Consider the following 18,781-nt stretch of genomic DNA (forward strand, 5'->3'; position numbering starts at 1 on the left):
GTTTACATCAAGGCTTCAGAGTATGTATAATCTCATTTCTCCACTCTCATTTTTATCTGCTTTCTCTCCTTGAGCTGGAAGAATGCTGTCCTAACTGTATCTATTTCCTGTAGGAGCTATTAGTCAGTAGCATTACATCCGCTTCAACGTGATCACTTTTCCAATCTGTGTGTTACTGATACGCTATTATCATGTTATATTGCTCATCCCTCGGAGTTTGCAGTGTTTTCTGCACTGACTGCAGAATCGAGGCGAGGTAAAGCATCCTCTTTAAAATAATAATAACAAAAAACTTCAGAGATGCCAAAATATTCCAACAATTCCCTCTCTCTCTGTCTCTTCGTCTCTCTATTCACGGTAATGTACTCAGGTATGCTGCAGAGCAAAAGGTTCTGATGGTGGATTTCAAGGTTATGGCGTGAAATGTTTCTCTGCTTTTAACTCCTAACCAAAAGCACTTTAACCATCAGTTCTGACTCTAACCATCTCAGCTCCCTCTTATTTAAGTGGCATATTCAATAAAAGCTCCATCTGGTTTCCATAGGAATCTTGCACAAATTCTTGGAAATCGATTTTTGTCAGGACATAAGGCACTTTGACCAGGATTAGAATTTCTTCTTCCTACAGTGTACCTGCCAGATGGCAAGTTGATTGAATCTGGTTTTAACTTACTAGGGCTTAAAGGAATGAACACGATTCAGAGAAGCGGGTGCTACGTTTCTACTTCAAAGGTCTCCTTCAAAATCACACTCCAAAGGTTGACGTGCAGAGTGTGGTTTCTACTTGGGCAGTCTGTTGCATACCTCTCATCTCTTCCAGTGCTTGAAATGGGATTAAAGAGTGGCGCAAAGCACTTTACAAAATCCCAGTAATTTCAACATCAGCAGCGTGGGATGAATCTTGTTACAATAACATGGCTAAGTCAAATTTATCTTTCCATTTTTTTAAAGCCATCAAACTTTCTGCATTGCTGTAAGGAGTTTTGATTTGAAATACTTGTTTTCTGAGTGAGACATGAAAATATTTAATATCCACTTAAGCCACAGGATGTGTCCCCTTCATCCTTTCTCACATTAGAGCTGTTCACCCCAGTCTTAGAAATAAATAAATGTTCCTCCATCCTGTTGTATAAACCTCACTTGCACGCATCAGTGAGTTCAATCTATTTATTTATTTATTCATTTATTTTCATTGAGCACTGAATATCCAGCACTGAATTTCTTGTGAGGAAGTTTTTACAATTCTAGAATCGCAATCTTATAGAAAACACCTGAAGGAAATCTATTCCTTTGCATTGGGACTGGGTCTTCTCTTTGGATATCACCTTATACCTTTCATTAATGGACCTGTTTGTTAGGAATCCTCGTGGTGTGGATTCCCCATCCTTTCCTGCACTTCCAAAAAAAGGCAGGCAGCAGGGCTGGAAAAAGATTTGAGATGCATTAAGAATGCTCAGGAATCTAATGCTAAAAAGATGGTAATGGGGCCAGAGTCAGAAGTAATTGTCAGAAGGGGCTTCAGGAGCCACTGGTTAAATTGCTTTTCCAAAACTCCAAGAAAGGATTTCGTTGGCTTGCTTCTGAATTAATTACTCTGGAGCAAATTCACCTATTGCATCGCTTTACTACTTTCTTTGTGTATTGCAAAGCATTTGTAGAACAATTAACGGGGTCCTGTAAATCACATGGATGTAATTGCATCCAGGGATACTAATGATGTCATCAAGTACTGCAAGGTAGAGTGGTTTCTGTGGTGTTTCCAAAGGAAATGAGAGGTCTCTCATTTACAGTTTGTTTGTCATCCTCTCCATTCAGTAAAATAGTCTAAGAGTCTAATAGTAATATAAAATAAATGACACATCCTGGTGGTATTGTGAAGATGTTTTGGCTTTATGTCCAAACTGTTCCTGCTGTGCTACGATCATTTTCATTTCTACCTGGCTCGCTTTTAGCTCAAATAGTCCCGTGTTTGTACCATATGGAAATTATTTTCATTTGTTCAGCAGATGTATGAGCCTTTCTATGTCTTACTCCTTATCAAATCAGATTATACGATAAAAAAAAACTCTACAAAATGTTCTGCAAGTGTTCTGTTGTATGGGAACAACCACAGGCTGTCAGTGCAGATGGAAGACATGTGTGACAGTTCCAGTACTTCAGTGCACGCCAGCATCACTGTTTACATACACTGCAGGTGGGATGTCTTTGCAATTCATTCTAACATCAGTTTGCCTGAGCACCCAAACAAGATGTTAGTCTCTTTCATGCAACTGGAGCAGATACAGGTGTTGGCCTGACTCTCATGATTCTAAAAATCCCACCCAAACCTTGCTTATCTTCAAATGAAAAACACTTTTTAAAATTCGAAGGCGTTGTTCTGTTTAATGACCATATTGCAATCCAGAGCTCTGTCAGGCTACTCAGTATTTCTGACAACTCAGTCAATCTGTTTATACCGTGGTTTTTATGCTTATTTTTTTAATGGCTGTTATCTCCATGTATATCAACCTTTCTACTGTGATCGACGTTGCAAGAAGTAGAGTTGGAAGGGAGGCGTAGGAAAAGGGCAGAAAGTTCACTGCAAAGTAATGGGTGAAATGAGATTGTCTGAAAAAACTGGACGTCAGGGTTCACCTGAGACCTACTAAATGCAAACACCTATAATGTGATAGAGGGAAAAAATTGGAGAAGAACCAGTCGGTCCTATTCATTGTTTTAAAAATAGTTGTGTATTTCCTTCACCTCTTCAGATAAGTCAGTTCTGAGCTTTTCGCTCTGAAAAAAGGACATTTCTACAGCATTTCTATTACTTTCATGTAAGTTTTCTTTAAACAACTCCCATTTTCTGTTTGGAAAGTATTATGTTGTCTTGCTCAGAAAGTTTTACGTAAGGAAGGTTTTATGATCCAAGGATAAGTCTGAGAAAACTGTGAGAAATTTCTGTGTTTTCTCTCAGCAGGAAACATGCTTTTGTTTCTAAACTGTGCGATTTCATCAAAAACTTTTCCCCTATCTAAATATTAACTGTGAAATAAAGAAAGAAGACCTGAGAGCTTCAGGTATGGACTTAGGTAAAACCTGGCAAGCAGAGGTTTGTTAAGTGTTCAGCTTGAACTGGGCCATGCTTATAGCAGAGCAGTTTTACTTTCAAAAAGTAGATGACTGTGCAACTTCAGCATAAACTATGGGCCAGGTCTTTGGTGGCTGTGTCCCTGGCTTGAGAGCAGCAAAACTATACTGATTTATGCCAGATGAGGACCTGCATTTTTCTCATCGCTTTTAATGCTTCCTTAATCCTTATAAAATGAGGCCTTCAGTTCTTTGGAAGTGCGTCTCTGAAGAAAATGTCAATGGAATAATTTTTTAACTGGGATGAACTCTCCTGCTTCTTTTGTGTGCCTTCTTTTGCAGCTTCCTTTGGTCTGTACTTCCCCAGAAAGGAGTACTCAGAGAACGTCTACATTGACCAACCAGCAGGAACGCCGCTCCTGCGCATCCACGCCTTGAGGGATTCACATGGGGAGTCAGCCCACTTTCATCTGTGCCAGAATCTCATCATTTCTCGAGCGAGATCCCATGAAAATCACTGGTTTCAAATCAGAGAAAAAATGGGACTTCTCTACCTCAGCAAGAGCCTAGATAGAGAGGACTTCAACATGCTGTGTAAGTACAAGGAGCCTAGCTCTTCCAGTGCAAATTTCAGTTGTTAAAGTATTTTCAGCTCATGAGATTTATCCATCAGCAGTAAGCACTGAATTCGGGGGAAGAAAAAAAAAAACACCCAACACCTACTATTTTAAAATGAAGAACCAGACCCAACAAAACCTGCAGCAATTACAAGGAGAAGCATGCTAAAGCAAATGCTTACCTGAGATAGATTCGGTTACTCTCACTATGATACTGAGATTTGCAGTTGATTCATCTAGTGATGCAAACTGAGCCGATTCTGCTGTGTCAATGTTGGGTGCTTAGTGACTACACAGATGCAGTTAGATTACTTCAAACTCTCACATAAACAGGCCTCAAACTCTGGCAACCTGGATTCATATGGATTTGCAGATAACACCGGTGGTTCTTGGAAGAAGTGGTTGTGTACCTCTCTCAAAGAGATTTGGCTTTGTTAAGGAAGCTTACTTTTCAGCTGCTGAAAGGAGTTCTCTGTCAATAAATTGGTCCTGGTGATTTTGATCTAAGAGGAAATTATCGTTTGATGATGGAGAAGGAAATGGATGAGATGGTAATGGCATACTGCTGTGATCAGTTGCAGATATTCTGCTGTTGGAGAGCCTGTAGTAAGTGATGAGTAAGTGATGAAGGGCCATATATCAGCACTGCTCTTTGACTGAGGTGCCTAGATGTTTAAATGCACAACTTCAGACACTTACTGCTTCATTTGTTTAGTGCTTAGTATCTCATCCTTATTCTGTGCATTTTTGATGCTCATAAATATCAGATAACCATTTGCAACTGGGCAAGGGAAGAACAGCTATCCACAACTTGAAAGTTGTGGGGCTTCTTGTTTTTTTCATATCATAGTGACCTATAGAGCCTTTCCAAGTGAATTAGATCTGTCACAGAGATGCTATCATTCTGTCTGTAGTCAAATGCTGCTAATGAAAATAATTGAGTCTTGAGGGTGTATTAGCAGATGCCACAGGTTGATTTAAACGTCTGTGTTCTCTTTTGGCCAGCTCTTTATATTTCAGAATGATGAAGCAGATTGTGCTCCAAACAATTCAGCCCATGCCTTCAACTGGTATAAAGCATCACAACGCTGTGATTTTAATGAGAAAAGTTTTGGGTCTATTTGTTACTGTTTTGCTCTCTTTCTCCCCACTGCAACTCTAACTATGCAAAAAACAGTCAAAAAGCTGATTGCTAGCAGTGACTTGTTATATGCTAGTGTTTTACATGCAAAACATTGGTGTCATTTAGTGAGGTTCTACAACATTTAGTGAGGTTCTTAAAACTTGTGGTACGACACCTATCAGTTTTTAGCTTTCTGGGGTTGCTAGGTTTAAAATTTAAGGTCTTCCAACCAGCAAACGATATATTCAAGAATTGTTGTTATATAACAGAACTGTACAGTTGTTTGTGAAATAGTAGAGCACAGAAAGTCGATGAGAAATGGATTGTCTTCCTTAAAACATTTTGTCTGGTGTGTTCTTTCTGAAGCTGTAGGAAACTGGATGCCGTTATCAAAGGTGATGCTGTATGTCTTCCTCTCATCCCACCCTTTCCAAGAGAAGGAATGTGACTCTGCTACTCGTACCACAGTTGTCCTCTCTTTGATCAATGCTACTGCACCGGCTTGCAGTTCACTGACAGCACGGCAGCTTTGCTTCACAGAAATGGATCTCTCCTTTCACATCAAGGAGAATAAACCCCCTGGTACATTTCATCAGCTCCAGCTACCCTCAGTTCATCATCTGTGTCAGAATCTCAGCATTACCTACAGACTTTTGGCAGGTAAAACTGGAACTGAATCATTCGGGACCCGGGAATAGATGCAAACAGCTGCACTGTTAAGATCTTTCTTGTAGTAGATCCTCTAGATTGATTCTCTTAAGGAAATTCCCTTTCAAATGTGATCTGAGCCTGAATATTTTGCCTTTGAACTATACGGAAAGGATGGGAAGGAGGACTGTCTCCTTCCTTAAGGGAAAGATGGGTTTTAGAAGTTTGTACCTGGGAAGAGAAGATTGGGGGTATTCCAAGGTTTAAATTGGGCTTCATCTAGGCAGCAGGAACTTCCACGTTTTCTGCCTACCCTAATACAGCTCCACAACTTGTTTTTCTGTTTCACTTCCTAGCCTGCCTTTTGTTATGCGGTCCTGATGTGTAAATGGATTTATTGCAAAAGAAGAAAACTATCAGAATTCTGTAATGGGAAGAGATTGTCCCTATTTACATTGTGCCCATGTTTTCCAGCCGAAGGCCTGCCTTTTCGGTACAATGAGAACACCACTGGTGTGAGCGTAACACAGCGCCTAGATCGAGAGGAGAGAGAGAGATACGAGCTGATCGCCAAATGCACCGTGAGAGAAGGCTTCAGGGAAATGGAGGTTGAGGTGCCCTTCCTCATCAACGTGTTAGATGAAGATGACTCTCCTCCCTTCCTTCCCAACGGCACCGACACCGCAGATGCTGTCGTGGAGTTCAATAGAAAAGAGGTAACGTTCTCCTTGAAATCAGGAGCACAGTGATTGTAGGGAGGGTGGCTAACATCAAGGATCTTGCTTTAATGCCCTCCTCCTATTTATTCTTAACTGTGCCAAGGTGATCATTCATGAGGTCTGAACTCCTGAATGTCCTTCTATGTGCCTCCTGCCACATTGCTTCAGTAGAGAAGTGTACAAGTGGGCTCTTTGGCTCTTCCTACCTAATTTGGCAGTGGTATACATAAGGAATTTCTTTATCGGCCTAAGCGATGCGTATTTCATGAGAGGATTTCTAATCCATAACAGCAGCCTCGTTTTGCAGTCAAATTTCCATTCAGAGTATGTTTTGCTTAAGTTTGAATGAGAAAAGAATGATTTTAGGAGTTTGCTGCCACCTCCAGACTAGAACAAGCACTTACAAGATGCCCACGAACGTATGACGTTTGTCTGGTCATAAAGCAACTCCTGTTTGCTTTTGAGAACTTCAGGATTTGTGAGTTTTACTTTTCTCTGGATGAGAAAAAGGGAAATTATCGTTAAACTATTTTATAAAGTAGTATAACATCTCTGAAATTATGTGCCTGAAAAGTGTTCAGAATATACTGTTTCACTGTCAATTTGCAGTGGAAAAAAAACATTATATTCAAAAACTTTCAATGTTTTCTATTAACTAAATAAGCCTCAAACTACAGAATTGCTAAGAAAAGTATTAAAAGCTATGTGGATTCGATGTCCAGGTAGAAAATGCAATCTAGTTGATTAAACAGAAGACAGACAACTCAAGCCATTTCTGTCATTTCAGGTAGTAAGTTTGATGAGTGTGACTTTATTTCCTTGTCTTTTAATTGCATGTATTATCTGCCTACTCTGTAAGTAGTACTGTAGAATGACATTGATTAAATATTAAATCTAAAATATGATACACTGTTCTTGAGATTTATTTATAAATATAGATGTATGTGTGCACTCACTTCCTACCTCAAATGTTTGGCATTGTATTTTAGATGCAGACTGAAATAATTATATGGCAATGTATTTTTCACCACTACCTTGGTGTCTGCTGTCTTTCTTTTGAGCCATCTAACACTTTCTCACCTCTACATAAGCAGTTAAGGATTCTCTGAGACTGATGTCTGTAGCATGTGTATTCCTCAGTTTTATTTGAACATGCTTGTAAGACCGGGAGCTCTGAAGTACTGGAATTGATGCCAAGCACAAACCAGAGCCCTTTTGCATTACCTGATACTCTCTCTCTAGTTGTAATGATCAAACCAAAATCGAGTTGAACAGAAGATTGCCAAGGTGTCATTTACAGTTATTTGTTGATGGTTGGTTGGTTGTTTTTTTCTTAACAGGAAGCTTGCCATTCTCTGCATCATTAAATATTTGTTTGGAAAGGTGCTTAATCGGTTAATAAAAAATATTAAAAAAAAAACTAAAAAAATGAGTAAGTGGATTGAATACTCCTAGTTGCACAAGCTGGAAACTGTGCATTTTGAAGCTTGCTTGTGGCTCCTCACTAATTCACCCAAGTGCCAATCTTTGAACTGGATTAAGTGGAGATTGCTGTATCCAAAAAACTAACACTGAGACCAGATAAGGTGTCCCTCCTTGAGCTTTGGAAGTAGCTGTGAATACTAACCTGCTGTAATAAAATGTTCCTACGTATTTCCTGGAAGAAGAACAACATAAAAGTTAGTAATAGTGGTATCCTGAACCTTAAAATGGATTTGAATGTAAGAGTGAACCTGAGTAAGGTTTTATATGATCAATTTTAATCTCCTAAATGTATGTCAAAGGAAAAAAAATTCAAGATCATTCAGCAATGTCATTTCTGATTTCCTTCCAGGGAACTGTCCTTGCAACGCTAACTGTGTATGATGCGGACACCACGCCTATTTATCCCCTTGAAAGCAGCAGAAAGAAATACACAGGAACAATAATTACTGACGATCCATGGATAAATGAAACATTTCGAGTGGAGCACATTTTTGAAGAGATCCACTTCAGCCCAAATGGCAGCCAAGTGAGGGGAACTCAACATGAATACAGTAAGGTCTCTTTCTTCGAATAAAAAAGTTACTCGACAGCTGCTATTCAATTCTTCCAAGCATTTTGTAAATATTAAGCCAAAGAAAGCTGAGGGATTTTAAGTAAAGCAAAACACTGAGCTTTAAACCTGTTCTGAAAAAATATGATGCATCTCTGTGATAGAGAAAATATGGCATGAAGTTCATGTACAGAGAAGCAAGAGGTTGTGATCGTAGGCTTTTCAGCAGGGTCTGAAGGAAAGATCACCTCATCATACCTCTTCAAACCTCTTGAGTAGTACGGAGCATAAATCCGTAGGAGCATATTTCTACCTGCTTTTGTTTCCTGTTAGCAATAGCTTTGATGTTTTTAATTTGGGAAGTGCAGTATCAAAAAGCACATTCTGAGATAATGTGGGTCTGTAACAGGCTGATCTTTTCTCTTGCAGAACTGGTACTGAATAAAAGTATTTCAGTCACAGAGCATCGTTCCTTCCAGTTGGATGTTCTGGTGAACGACACAGAATTTAATGGCCCAGAAAGATCAGTGATGCTTCATTTCAATGTCTCCATCCTCCCTGTCAGCATTCAGTTTCCAAACACAACTTATCGCTTCACAGTAAACCGAAACGCTCAACGTTTTGCACAAGTAAGACCTGAGTTAATTATGCCTTCCTTCTGTTAGAAACCGAGCCAGTGTATAGAGCACGGGAGTGAAATGTGGGTAATCTAAATTCTGTTTGTTGATACTGACTCTAATTTGTATGCACGTGAAGTTTAGCTATCTGTGTTTCAAGGTACACTCTGAAATTGCATACGAGATATGAAATACGAATATTTCAAAACTGCTTCTCGTTTTTTCCTCGGTGATTTGGCTATCCTGGCATAATCGTTGCTATTTCACTCCTAATTGTTTATTTTCAGCAATTACATGCTCATTTCTATCTCCCGCTGTGGAACACTTGAGCTCATTTCTACTTTTTTTTTTTTTTTTTTTTTCCTTACACAAAGCTTTCAGAAATTCTTCCAGAGTTGGCACATAAACATGTTCTCCCAATGGCGTGTGGTTAAAGCATTGACTGTAGCTATTTTAAGTAGAATCAATGAAAAACGTGACAGCTGCTGGATATTGACATGGTGGATATCGGCTTGACTGGACCATAGCTCTTGCATGGCATAATAGCAGAATAGAAACTATCTGTGGAAACATTAATAAGCAGAAATAGAAGCGTGTATTATATTCGGAGGAACTTGCAACCATTACTGGCTTATGCAGAAATAACTGGAAAAATATCAACAGCAAAAAAATGTTTGCCTTACCTATTGGATTCCCAGCTCTACATTTTCCAGTATGTTAATATCTTTTCTCTCCATAATGGCTAGTTCGTAATTAATGTGTTTCCTAATTTAACCTTCAATTTAGTTTAATCACCGCCACTGCTATTAATATTGCCTTCCAGAAACACCTCCTAACAGGTTGACATTAATCATGAGAAAATTGCAATGTAATTGCTGTGGAACATGTAATTAATAAGGAAGCAGTTCGATACAGGTAGTGTTATGAAAGTGATTATTAAAAACATCAATGAGGGCCATTTTGGGGGAGCTGCTGAAAAGTATCTCTCATAACTAAATAAAGCTGTAATGCTACTAGTGTATTTGCACCGAGAGGGACTGAAGCTAAAATATGATCATCCCAAGTGCAGAGAAAAACAGTTCATTAGGTGTCTTCTAAGGAAGAATTCAGTTTTATTCATCATTAACACTCTGGTTGTAAAAAGAAAGGAAAGTTGAGTATAATTCATGTTTATATACTTAATCTGATGAAAGGCACTATGATCTGATAGCTCTTGAGAGTATAGAACAGGCCTTACACAACCAATAAAAATGCTGCTGCTTAGTCATGGGGCATTTTAACCCTAGACTGCACAGCAGAGCCTAAACATAGAAAAGATTCCAAGTGTGTTCACATAGCAGGCTTCTTAGGAAAAGGATTGCTGTAGAGTATTTTGTGATTCCTTCCTTACAGCAGCTTTAAACTTTGTGGTCTGTTAGAAGCTCGAGAGCATATTCTGTGCTTTTTGAACTATCACAATACTTGCACTGTTAAATTTGGGGTATTTTTGGTAGCACTAGATTGTGAATGATTTATTCTCAGTAGTGTAGAAAAGTATTGCCTAGAGACGGCATGAAATCAGTGGTTTTTAACCTAAAAGGAATAACTATGAAGATGCTTAAGGTAGTCATAGTATAGGCCTTAGCATCTAAAAATGCTAGGATGTATTTGAATGTATGTTTCAATACAACTGTAACTGTAAAAAGTGGGGAAACCTATTAGGTTTACATTAATCTATAAAAATTGATTTTTTGTGTTCATGTACAATCAGGCGTTACGTACACGTATAGGTTTACAATATTATTATGAATGACTGAATTCATTCTCTACTGTCCAAACTAAATTTGGTTAAACCATCTGTATCTGTGCACGCTCTGATGTGTGTGTTTAAAATCTGACAGTATATAGTTTGTCAGTTCCAGAATGGCATAACTGAAACAAATTAGCATTTGAAAGCTATAATTTTTCGTGTGTTTTGTTGGTATAGTCATACATTTGGAAAGGAATGTTAGGGTTTTTGGGAGCAGTAGCACATTCCAGTAATGGTGCAGTTTCACTGGGTGGCAGTAGTAGCAGGGAAAAATCGTTTCTCACATGAACTGCAAGTCTGTGGGAAGAGATCTCTTTTTGTGTTGCCTAAATGTAAATTCATAAAGAGGTTTTGTTCTGATTCTAGACCATCAAAATTCACTCATCCTGGCTCTGGCGATGATTTTTTTGATAGGTTAGACTATCTTCCACATATTTCTGAGACCGTGTTTGAACTTCCAGTGTGATCAGGTTTGGAGCAACAAGTCAACATAAGCAATTTATTCCCCAGCACTTCAGATTATTAAAGTTGTCTGCATAATTAGCCATGATGTGCCAGAGCAGTGAGGAAAAGTACCGAGCCAAATCAATATGAAGGCTGAACTGTCTCTTGCCCTAAGGAAAACACAAGAGCGTGAAGAAATGATTAACTGCTGGGCTGATGCCATTTGTCTATCTGAGCAGCTAAATGAATTGAATAACAGAGGCATGGCCTGATGGTACAGGCTTGCCCACTGGCATTTAACTTATCAAAGAACTTAAAGCCCTATTGACATTTACTGAGATAAAAGATGAATAATATAGGGTGAGATTTTGAAAGAGCTTATATGCCTGAATGTCCTTGGAATTCAGTGAAGAGGAACGTTATCATTATCCAGACTTTATTAAACTCTGGAGCTCAAAAGATGGATTTTTTTCTGTTCCTATTTCTGCTAATGATATTTCTGCATTAACTATTGGGTGTCTTACAAAATGCGTCTTTGTAGATACCTCTACTGTATTTCAATGGTAACCCTGATTATCAGGCTATTTTCTACCTTCCTCACAAAAAAGATGAGTTGTCTGCGTCTACTTTCTTTCCATGGGGCGAAGCCCTGCTGCGTTTGAGATCCAGAACCTGCAGGGCAGAGCAAGGTTATAAGTTTGAGCTTTCCCTCATGGAACAAGGCAAGAAGGGAAAACCCATATTTGCCATAGAAAATTGTTGACTAGGGCGTTTTTTGCTTCTCCTGAAGTGATAGAAAGAAAGCAATACTGGTCCGTGCTCTACAGTAAGGACATTCTGCTCTTCAATACCCTCATCTTTATGTGGTCTCTGGTCAAAAGAGAGTGCCTGTACAAAGAAATGATGACAGGTAGCAAGAAAAGAGAGTTTTAATGTGGTCAATATGAGCGCTAATACCGTGGTACATCACTATCTTCTCCTACTGCACCATGAAAGCATCACAGCACCAGTTGCAATACACATTGCCAGTAGCAATGCAACTTCAAAACTGAGATGATGTGGTCCTGGATGGGACCTGTCTAGACGTTGTGTCTAGACAGATTTTATGAACAGTTTCAGTCTTGTCTTTTTCTTCCTGCCAGTCCCAGCATGATGTAGGGAGGAGACAGCACGGAAGCGAACTACCAGAAACAGCCCAGCTTCTGATTCCTTTAATAGTCTTTGTACGCTACCATCACTGCCACTAAAGAGAAAAAACAAAACCCAACACATGCTGCCAAGTGACCAGTCAGTAGTATGAATGGGAACATGAGATTAAGTAGGATTGTCCTATATGCTTCTAGGATTTCAAGAGCATCCTCTCTGACTTTAAATAGTCCAGTTTCACAGGAAAATGTATTAGTAAAAAAAGAAATAGTTTTTTTTTTACATTCTTTAATAAAAATACTGAAGCCAAGATGTAGACATAAGCTTTTTTACCAGCTGTAGTGGTACTTGAAAACATATCTTAACCAAAGCTTTTGAAAAGAATTCATCACAGAGTTCTCTTAAATAATACCCCACCCTTCGCATTGTGGTTTTTCCTGCAAGGAAAGCCGATTTATCTGGATCTGTTCCGAATCCCACTCTAGTAAATGGAAAAACCAAAGTGAGCTTTGGATCAGTTCCTATAGGAGCTGGACTGGAGACAGGGTTTTACATTCCAGTGCTTCTTAGATGAATTGTTTGGGATTGAAGACTGCTTTAGCATACATATTCTGGCAGGCAGAAAATCAAATATGGCAAATCCGCATATTTTCATTTTTAGATGAATATGTTTAAAAAAATTCAAAGGGGAAAGAATGAGGTTCTTATTCCTTTTAAGGCTTTCATAAAACTCTGCTAGCCAGAAACTTTTGACTGTAGTATTACAAAACCTACGCATTAGCAATTTCTATTTCTGTCTTATTTGAGAAAACTCTCAGCTTTGTTCACACTGAAGTGTTTGCTTTCTCAGGGAAATATGAGCTTTTCTCACAGATCAGCCTGGGGCAGAGCAGGGACTGAACCCAGACTTTCCCAAATCACAGGGTTATGCTATCTCTGAACATTGCCTACCACCAGCAGCAGGCACCGAATATCATCGCATCTCTTTGCCAAGGCTTTTGTTGGTACCACTGCTACTCAAAAGACAATGGGTAGTCCTTTACCCCACTTTCCTACTGAGAATGAATCGCTTTTGAAGGACTTGTATAAACCGCATTTGAAGGATTAGCTCAGCAGATGAGGTGTTCAGTGCTGTTTCACACAGTATTCTCTTGGAGACTCTTGCTGCTCATGGCTTGGATAGGTGTACTTCTTGGCCTGAATCAGGAATAGCATGGCCAGTAGGACTAGGGAAGTGATTGTACTTTACAGCATTGATGAGACTGCTCCTCAAGTGCTGTGTTCAGTTTTGGGCCCCTCACGACAAGCTGTTGCTCAAGCAAGTGCAGGGATGAGCAGTGAAGCTGGTGAAGAGTTCTAGGATACAAGACTTACAGGGAATGACTGAGGGAACTGGGGCTGTTTAGTCTGGAGGAGGCTGAGGAGAGATACGACGTCTCTTCAGAACTGCCTGAAATATTGCTGAGAGGAAGTTGTCAGTCTCTTTTCTCGGGTGATAAACTACTGGATGCAAGGAAACAGTCTCAGGTCACGCCAGAGGAGGTTTAGATTGGCCATCAAAAAGAAGAGAGGGTGGTTAAACATTGGAACAGGCTGGTGGAGTCCCCATCCCTGGAGGTATTTAAGAGATGTGTGGAAGCAGCACTACGGAAGATGTTTTACTCAGAGGATTCAGTATGTCACGTTTATCGTTGGACTTGATGAACTTGATGTCTTTTCCCCTTCCTAGATGATTCTGTGATTCAGGTACTGCATTGATGTTAAAAACAAATTAAATGCTGAACTGTGCGCCGTGAAGTGTTCTTTGCTTTCTTTTAGGGATTTTTGTAAAGCACAGACTATTTCTGATGTTTGGTTTTGTTTCTGTTGTCTATGACTACTTTGTTGGTGTTTGAGCCTAGATAGGAAAGATCTGCATCGAGAACTGTATGAAATTCCGTGGTGTGAACATCACCTACAAGTTGCTGTCCCCCAATGTCAGCTGCTATGCTGTTGGCATACTTCAAGGCCGAGAAGACAAATATGGAAGCATTTATGTGAACGATTCCTCTGTGCTACTTAGACCCGAATGCAAAGAAATACAATACACTGTTCAAGCTACAGACAAGCAGAGCAGGAAACATACCAAAACCCTTCTCACTGTTGTATTAGAAGGAACTGGTAAGTACCTGAGCCTGAGCTACAAGATAAAGATGGCAAAATTTGTTTTTATTCGGTGTTTTGATTCAGACCCAGCTGCAACAGATATTTGTCTCAAGAACTAATGCATGCAAAGTGGTGCATCATGTGTGATTCCTAATGTTCATCATCGTATGAAGTCACAATTCTCTGGCCTAACTGGATTTATTTGTCTCTCTCCCTACTTTCCCCTACCATTTTGATGTATATATTTTTAAATTTTGCTTAACATTCATGTAGCAATTTCATTAATTTTAATGAAATGGTTGTTAGGGTAGAGTGTGTTAGAAACATTCTGTAACAGCCATAGCAGAAGATGGTTACACTGAAAACATGTCATTTCCCTCCAAACAATAATTAACTGTATGTAGAAACTTAAAAAAAACTACCTGATAATTTCTGCATTTTCCTTGTTTCATATCATAACTCCTGTAGCAAGAGTGAATGAGTTTAGGGAGAAGGAAAAAAAAGGCCTGCAGAGGACTTTTTGTGAGAACCTTGTGCTGTCAGAAATCACACATTTGAAAGCGTTGCTCTTGGGCTCCTGCTTATTATTCCCCAGTATAAAACATTTTCACTTAGACGAAAGTTTTTTATGAAGCTTTAAGCACTTACAGTCCCCATTTTCCTGTAACCAAGGTGCATATTTTTACAGTCCTGGGCATTGACAGTGTGCCATCAAGCACTGACCGTGCTATCATGATCTTACTGTTGAATTTCATAGAAGAGTAACACCTGGATTTTTAAGTGTTACATAAACTGATTGATACTTTGGTCAGCATTCACTTTCTCCTCTCTTTCCTCATCATTCCTTTCTTCCTGTCTGCCCCAAAGAAAGGAATTTCCCGTAAGATTTGATCTAACTTGCTCGTGTATTCATTTTCCTTGTACTGATTTGACAGCAAGCACTCTTCCCAACAGTTTTTAAAAAAGAAGAGGACTGCCCCGACTCTTGTGCTATGAGCAAGCACCTTGCAGAATGTGAAGAGTGTGGTGGCCTGGGAGTGCTAACAGGAAGATGCCAGTGGAGACAGGGGAGTGGAAAAGGTATGTATCTGTTGTATGAAGTCCAGTTCTTCTTAAGATATAACCGTGCTTTTGACTTCCATGGATATAAACTGATTTATTCTAGATGGACAACATGGCATAGTGAGCTTCCCAGAAGCTGTGGTAAAAATAAGCAAACAAAAATCCCCTGTAAAACATAATATCCAAATGGAACATTCATTCCATGTAGGATTCCATGTTCGTTTGGCATGGTCCTTGCCCTTCTTTCTGGTGGATGGAACATGATAGATACAACACGAGGTGCTAGACTACAGACTGGATTTGTGTCAGTTTAACTGGAATGGACAACTGAAAGCTCTGCAACCATCAGTTGGATTTGAAAGATGTATTTGTGGCGTTTATGCAGTTGTCTGTTTTTCTGTTAATAGGAATCACCACAAACTATTCCACGTGCACCCCAAGTATCAAGACTTGTCCAGATGGCACCTGTGATATCGTGGAGAGCAAAGATCCAGCTATTTGCCCCCAGGACTGCACAAGTATGGAAATGGTTTAGGATTGGCTTTTCTGTGTCACAATTCACTGTTCATTAAGTTCTACTTTCGTGACATCAGATACTTTTACATGTTGCACATATTTATTTCTGCATTATTATATCTGTATATGAATCATACAAGAGTGTCAAGTTTATGGGGACTCATCTTGTTATTTTGAAGCCAGTCAGCTAACACCTTTTGAACTTACGTGCAGAGGTTCACGTGAGCAGCATTTAGGAAGGGAGAATTGAAATGTGTGTGTTTTTTCTTCAACGCATCTGCCTGCATTTCACTCGCTCTCATAGCTGCCCATAGCTTCACGTTCTCAAGTCACCCTGAAGATACGAAGGCTAGCAAAACAATAGACTGTATTGCAATTTAAATCTATTATGAGATGATTGCTTTTAATTGGATCTTTTTATACAACATCTGGTATCTAACTGATGGATAAAGACACAGCTATCTTAATGGTTCTTGGCTATGGCACTGTACGCTCCAAATTTATATTTTAAAAAGAAGCCTTTGAGGATCTGCTGTTTTATCATAGTCTAGAACCTAAGTTACTCTATGAAAATAAATTAATAATCAGCTATCTCTGTCTTTCCCACATGAAAAAAGAAATGTGATTGTGTATTTTAAATTACTTTTATCACATTATTGCATTAGAGTGCAGAAAACCCAATCTTTAAAGTGGCAGAAATGGTTGAAGTAAATGCAAGTAAGTTCTCTAATCATCTGAAAACAATTTTTTTTTTTTTTTTTGTAATAACAGGAATCAGTTGTCATTCTGAAAGTGGAAATATCTGTGCCAGGGTCTGTAGTGCAAAGACATACAGTATGCAACATTTATAGCATCAGACGCTTTGCTTGACAGAAGCCTGAAAGAAATACTGGCTTATTGGGTAATAGAAGCGGGCAAGTAAGGGAAGCTTTCAAGATGTTGTGTATGCTTTTTTAATGTCTGAATTGGAAAATTTTATATGGGATTTGGTACAACTCAGAACCTGGGATGGTGCCCAAAACCAATATACTTACTGAGGGAGAAATGAGAGTGTTTTGGGAGCTCAGAGGTACAGGAATGCCATTATATCAGCTTTTACTGGCAGAGAGCATTTCTTTGGAAATGGCAAGTAATAAATAGAAAAGCCCCAGATGCATTAAGATCAAGGATATTCTTTAAGTACATGCAGTTGCTAAAAAACTTGTTTTTATAATTCATCTGACATTATAATGGCTGTGTGCTTGATTCCCAACGTTGCTTTTTCACACACTCTAAAGCTATGAATATTACATTCAGGGGCACTCAGCTGAAACAGCCAGAACTGTGCCCATCAAATAAAGGCAACTTAACTGCATTCTGAACAACACACTTCTTTGCTGTAACTGTTTCAGGGCCGGCTGCATGACACAGCTTATCTTTGTGGGTTTCTCTGAACTTTGGCTTTCTGATAATGGAAGAAAATGAAGTCTCGAGGCTTCTACCTTCCTTTGTTTTCAGCTGCAATTTGTTTCTGCCTTTGGTTGTGTCTGACAACTAGTATTCTTACTTCTTGAATTTCTGGAGTTTCTACATGGCTTGGGATAGAATTACTGTTTTTCCTTTTTCCGAATGGTCATGAAGCAGGGAAAGTTCTTTCCCACCACAGGGCAATGGAAACAGCTGATGATGTAAAACAGGAGTAAGTAAAACACTACACAATTCAAAATAACACTGATAATTCTCGAATTTCCCTACCAGCAGTGAATTGGTGAAAAACACATTTATGGCTCACTGGAATACATGTAGGAAGCTCCATGTTTTCACTGTGGGTTTATCCTCGAAACATGTTCATTCTTTCCCTGCTGCTTAAATAAAACCAACTGTCTTCACATTCCTTGCTTAAGAACAGTTTGGATAGGACCTACTCATCCTCTGCTTTCCCCTTTCCTCAGGTCCTCTGATTTTTCTGAGGCTAAACTTTATTTCTGAAACTTTATTTCATTATCTCATCATAATAAGTAAAGTTGACTGGTGAGGGCATAAGCTGGAATTTTTGGGAACATCCACAGTGCTCTAAACAAGAAGTTTTGTGACTCAGCAGTGACTCAGTCATACCCACACTGTGCTGGGTATAATTTAATAGGTGTGGCCTTCTTGGAAAGATGACCAAAATCTGTCTGTTTTGCTTGGATACAAGTTGTTGTTTTCACATTAGATAAAGAAGGATGTTTGCTTCCCTTTGGGCAAAAATATCTTCCTATCCTTGAATGTTAAACATTCAAAGGAATATAAAAGAGTCATTCATTCTGCTATCAAATTAGGTGGGCAGGAGGAAAACGTTTTGGAGGAATACGACTGTATTGAATATATCTTATTCAACTTCTGAATCCCTTTAAGGTTTAGATGGTCTTTCTGAATGACGGTATTTTACAGGCGTAATTAGGTATTGTTATCTCCATTTGATAACGGAACAAACAACATGCAGAACAGTGTGCTGACTTTCCCAAAGTCAGATGAAATTGGCGTCAGAACCAGGAACAAAACTCAAGGCTGTAGGCTGCTGACTACACTATAACACTGGGCTGTGCAGCAACTCGAGCATGAAAAAAATACCCAAGACAATGGTAGAGAGAAACTCAAGTAAAAAGACTAGAGAGAATTTGAAAATGTAAAAGACTTGAGTGATACAGAACTGTAATGCTTTATGAGGAAATGAAGTCCAAATGACCATGAAACCATCATTTGAGGTGGAAGTTTGGCACTAAATAATGGGATTACACATAACGTTTTATGGCGTACATGAAATTAGGAATGTATTTCAACTACACAGTGCAAACATAATGATTTTATTTCTATTATATGTACATTTTAAT

The 18,781-nt window shown here is 39.0% G+C and overlaps 1 protein-coding gene across 1 annotated transcript in view; it reads left to right on the forward strand.

The window, feature by feature from the left end:
- RET (ret proto-oncogene) overlaps positions 1 to 18,781 on the forward strand; it is a 79,812-nt gene that overhangs the window by 38,536 nt on the left and 22,495 nt on the right. The window contains exons 2-9 of the mRNA XM_090144740.1: positions 3,411 to 3,662; positions 5,175 to 5,468; positions 5,931 to 6,172; positions 8,010 to 8,211; positions 8,640 to 8,839; positions 14,108 to 14,366; positions 15,306 to 15,431; positions 15,821 to 15,931. Coding sequence (XP_090000866.1) covers positions 3,411 to 3,662; positions 5,175 to 5,468; positions 5,931 to 6,172; positions 8,010 to 8,211; positions 8,640 to 8,839; positions 14,108 to 14,366; positions 15,306 to 15,431; positions 15,821 to 15,931 — 1,686 coding nt within the window. The remainder of the gene's footprint in view (positions 1 to 3,410; positions 3,663 to 5,174; positions 5,469 to 5,930; positions 6,173 to 8,009; positions 8,212 to 8,639; positions 8,840 to 14,107; positions 14,367 to 15,305; positions 15,432 to 15,820; positions 15,932 to 18,781) is intronic.

The sequence above is a fragment of the Phasianus colchicus genome, chromosome 8 (genome assembly GCF_987193195.1).
Source record: "Phasianus colchicus chromosome 8, bPhaCol1.hap1.1, whole genome shotgun sequence".
NCBI classification, from domain to species: Eukaryota; Metazoa; Chordata; class Aves; order Galliformes; family Phasianidae; genus Phasianus; species Phasianus colchicus.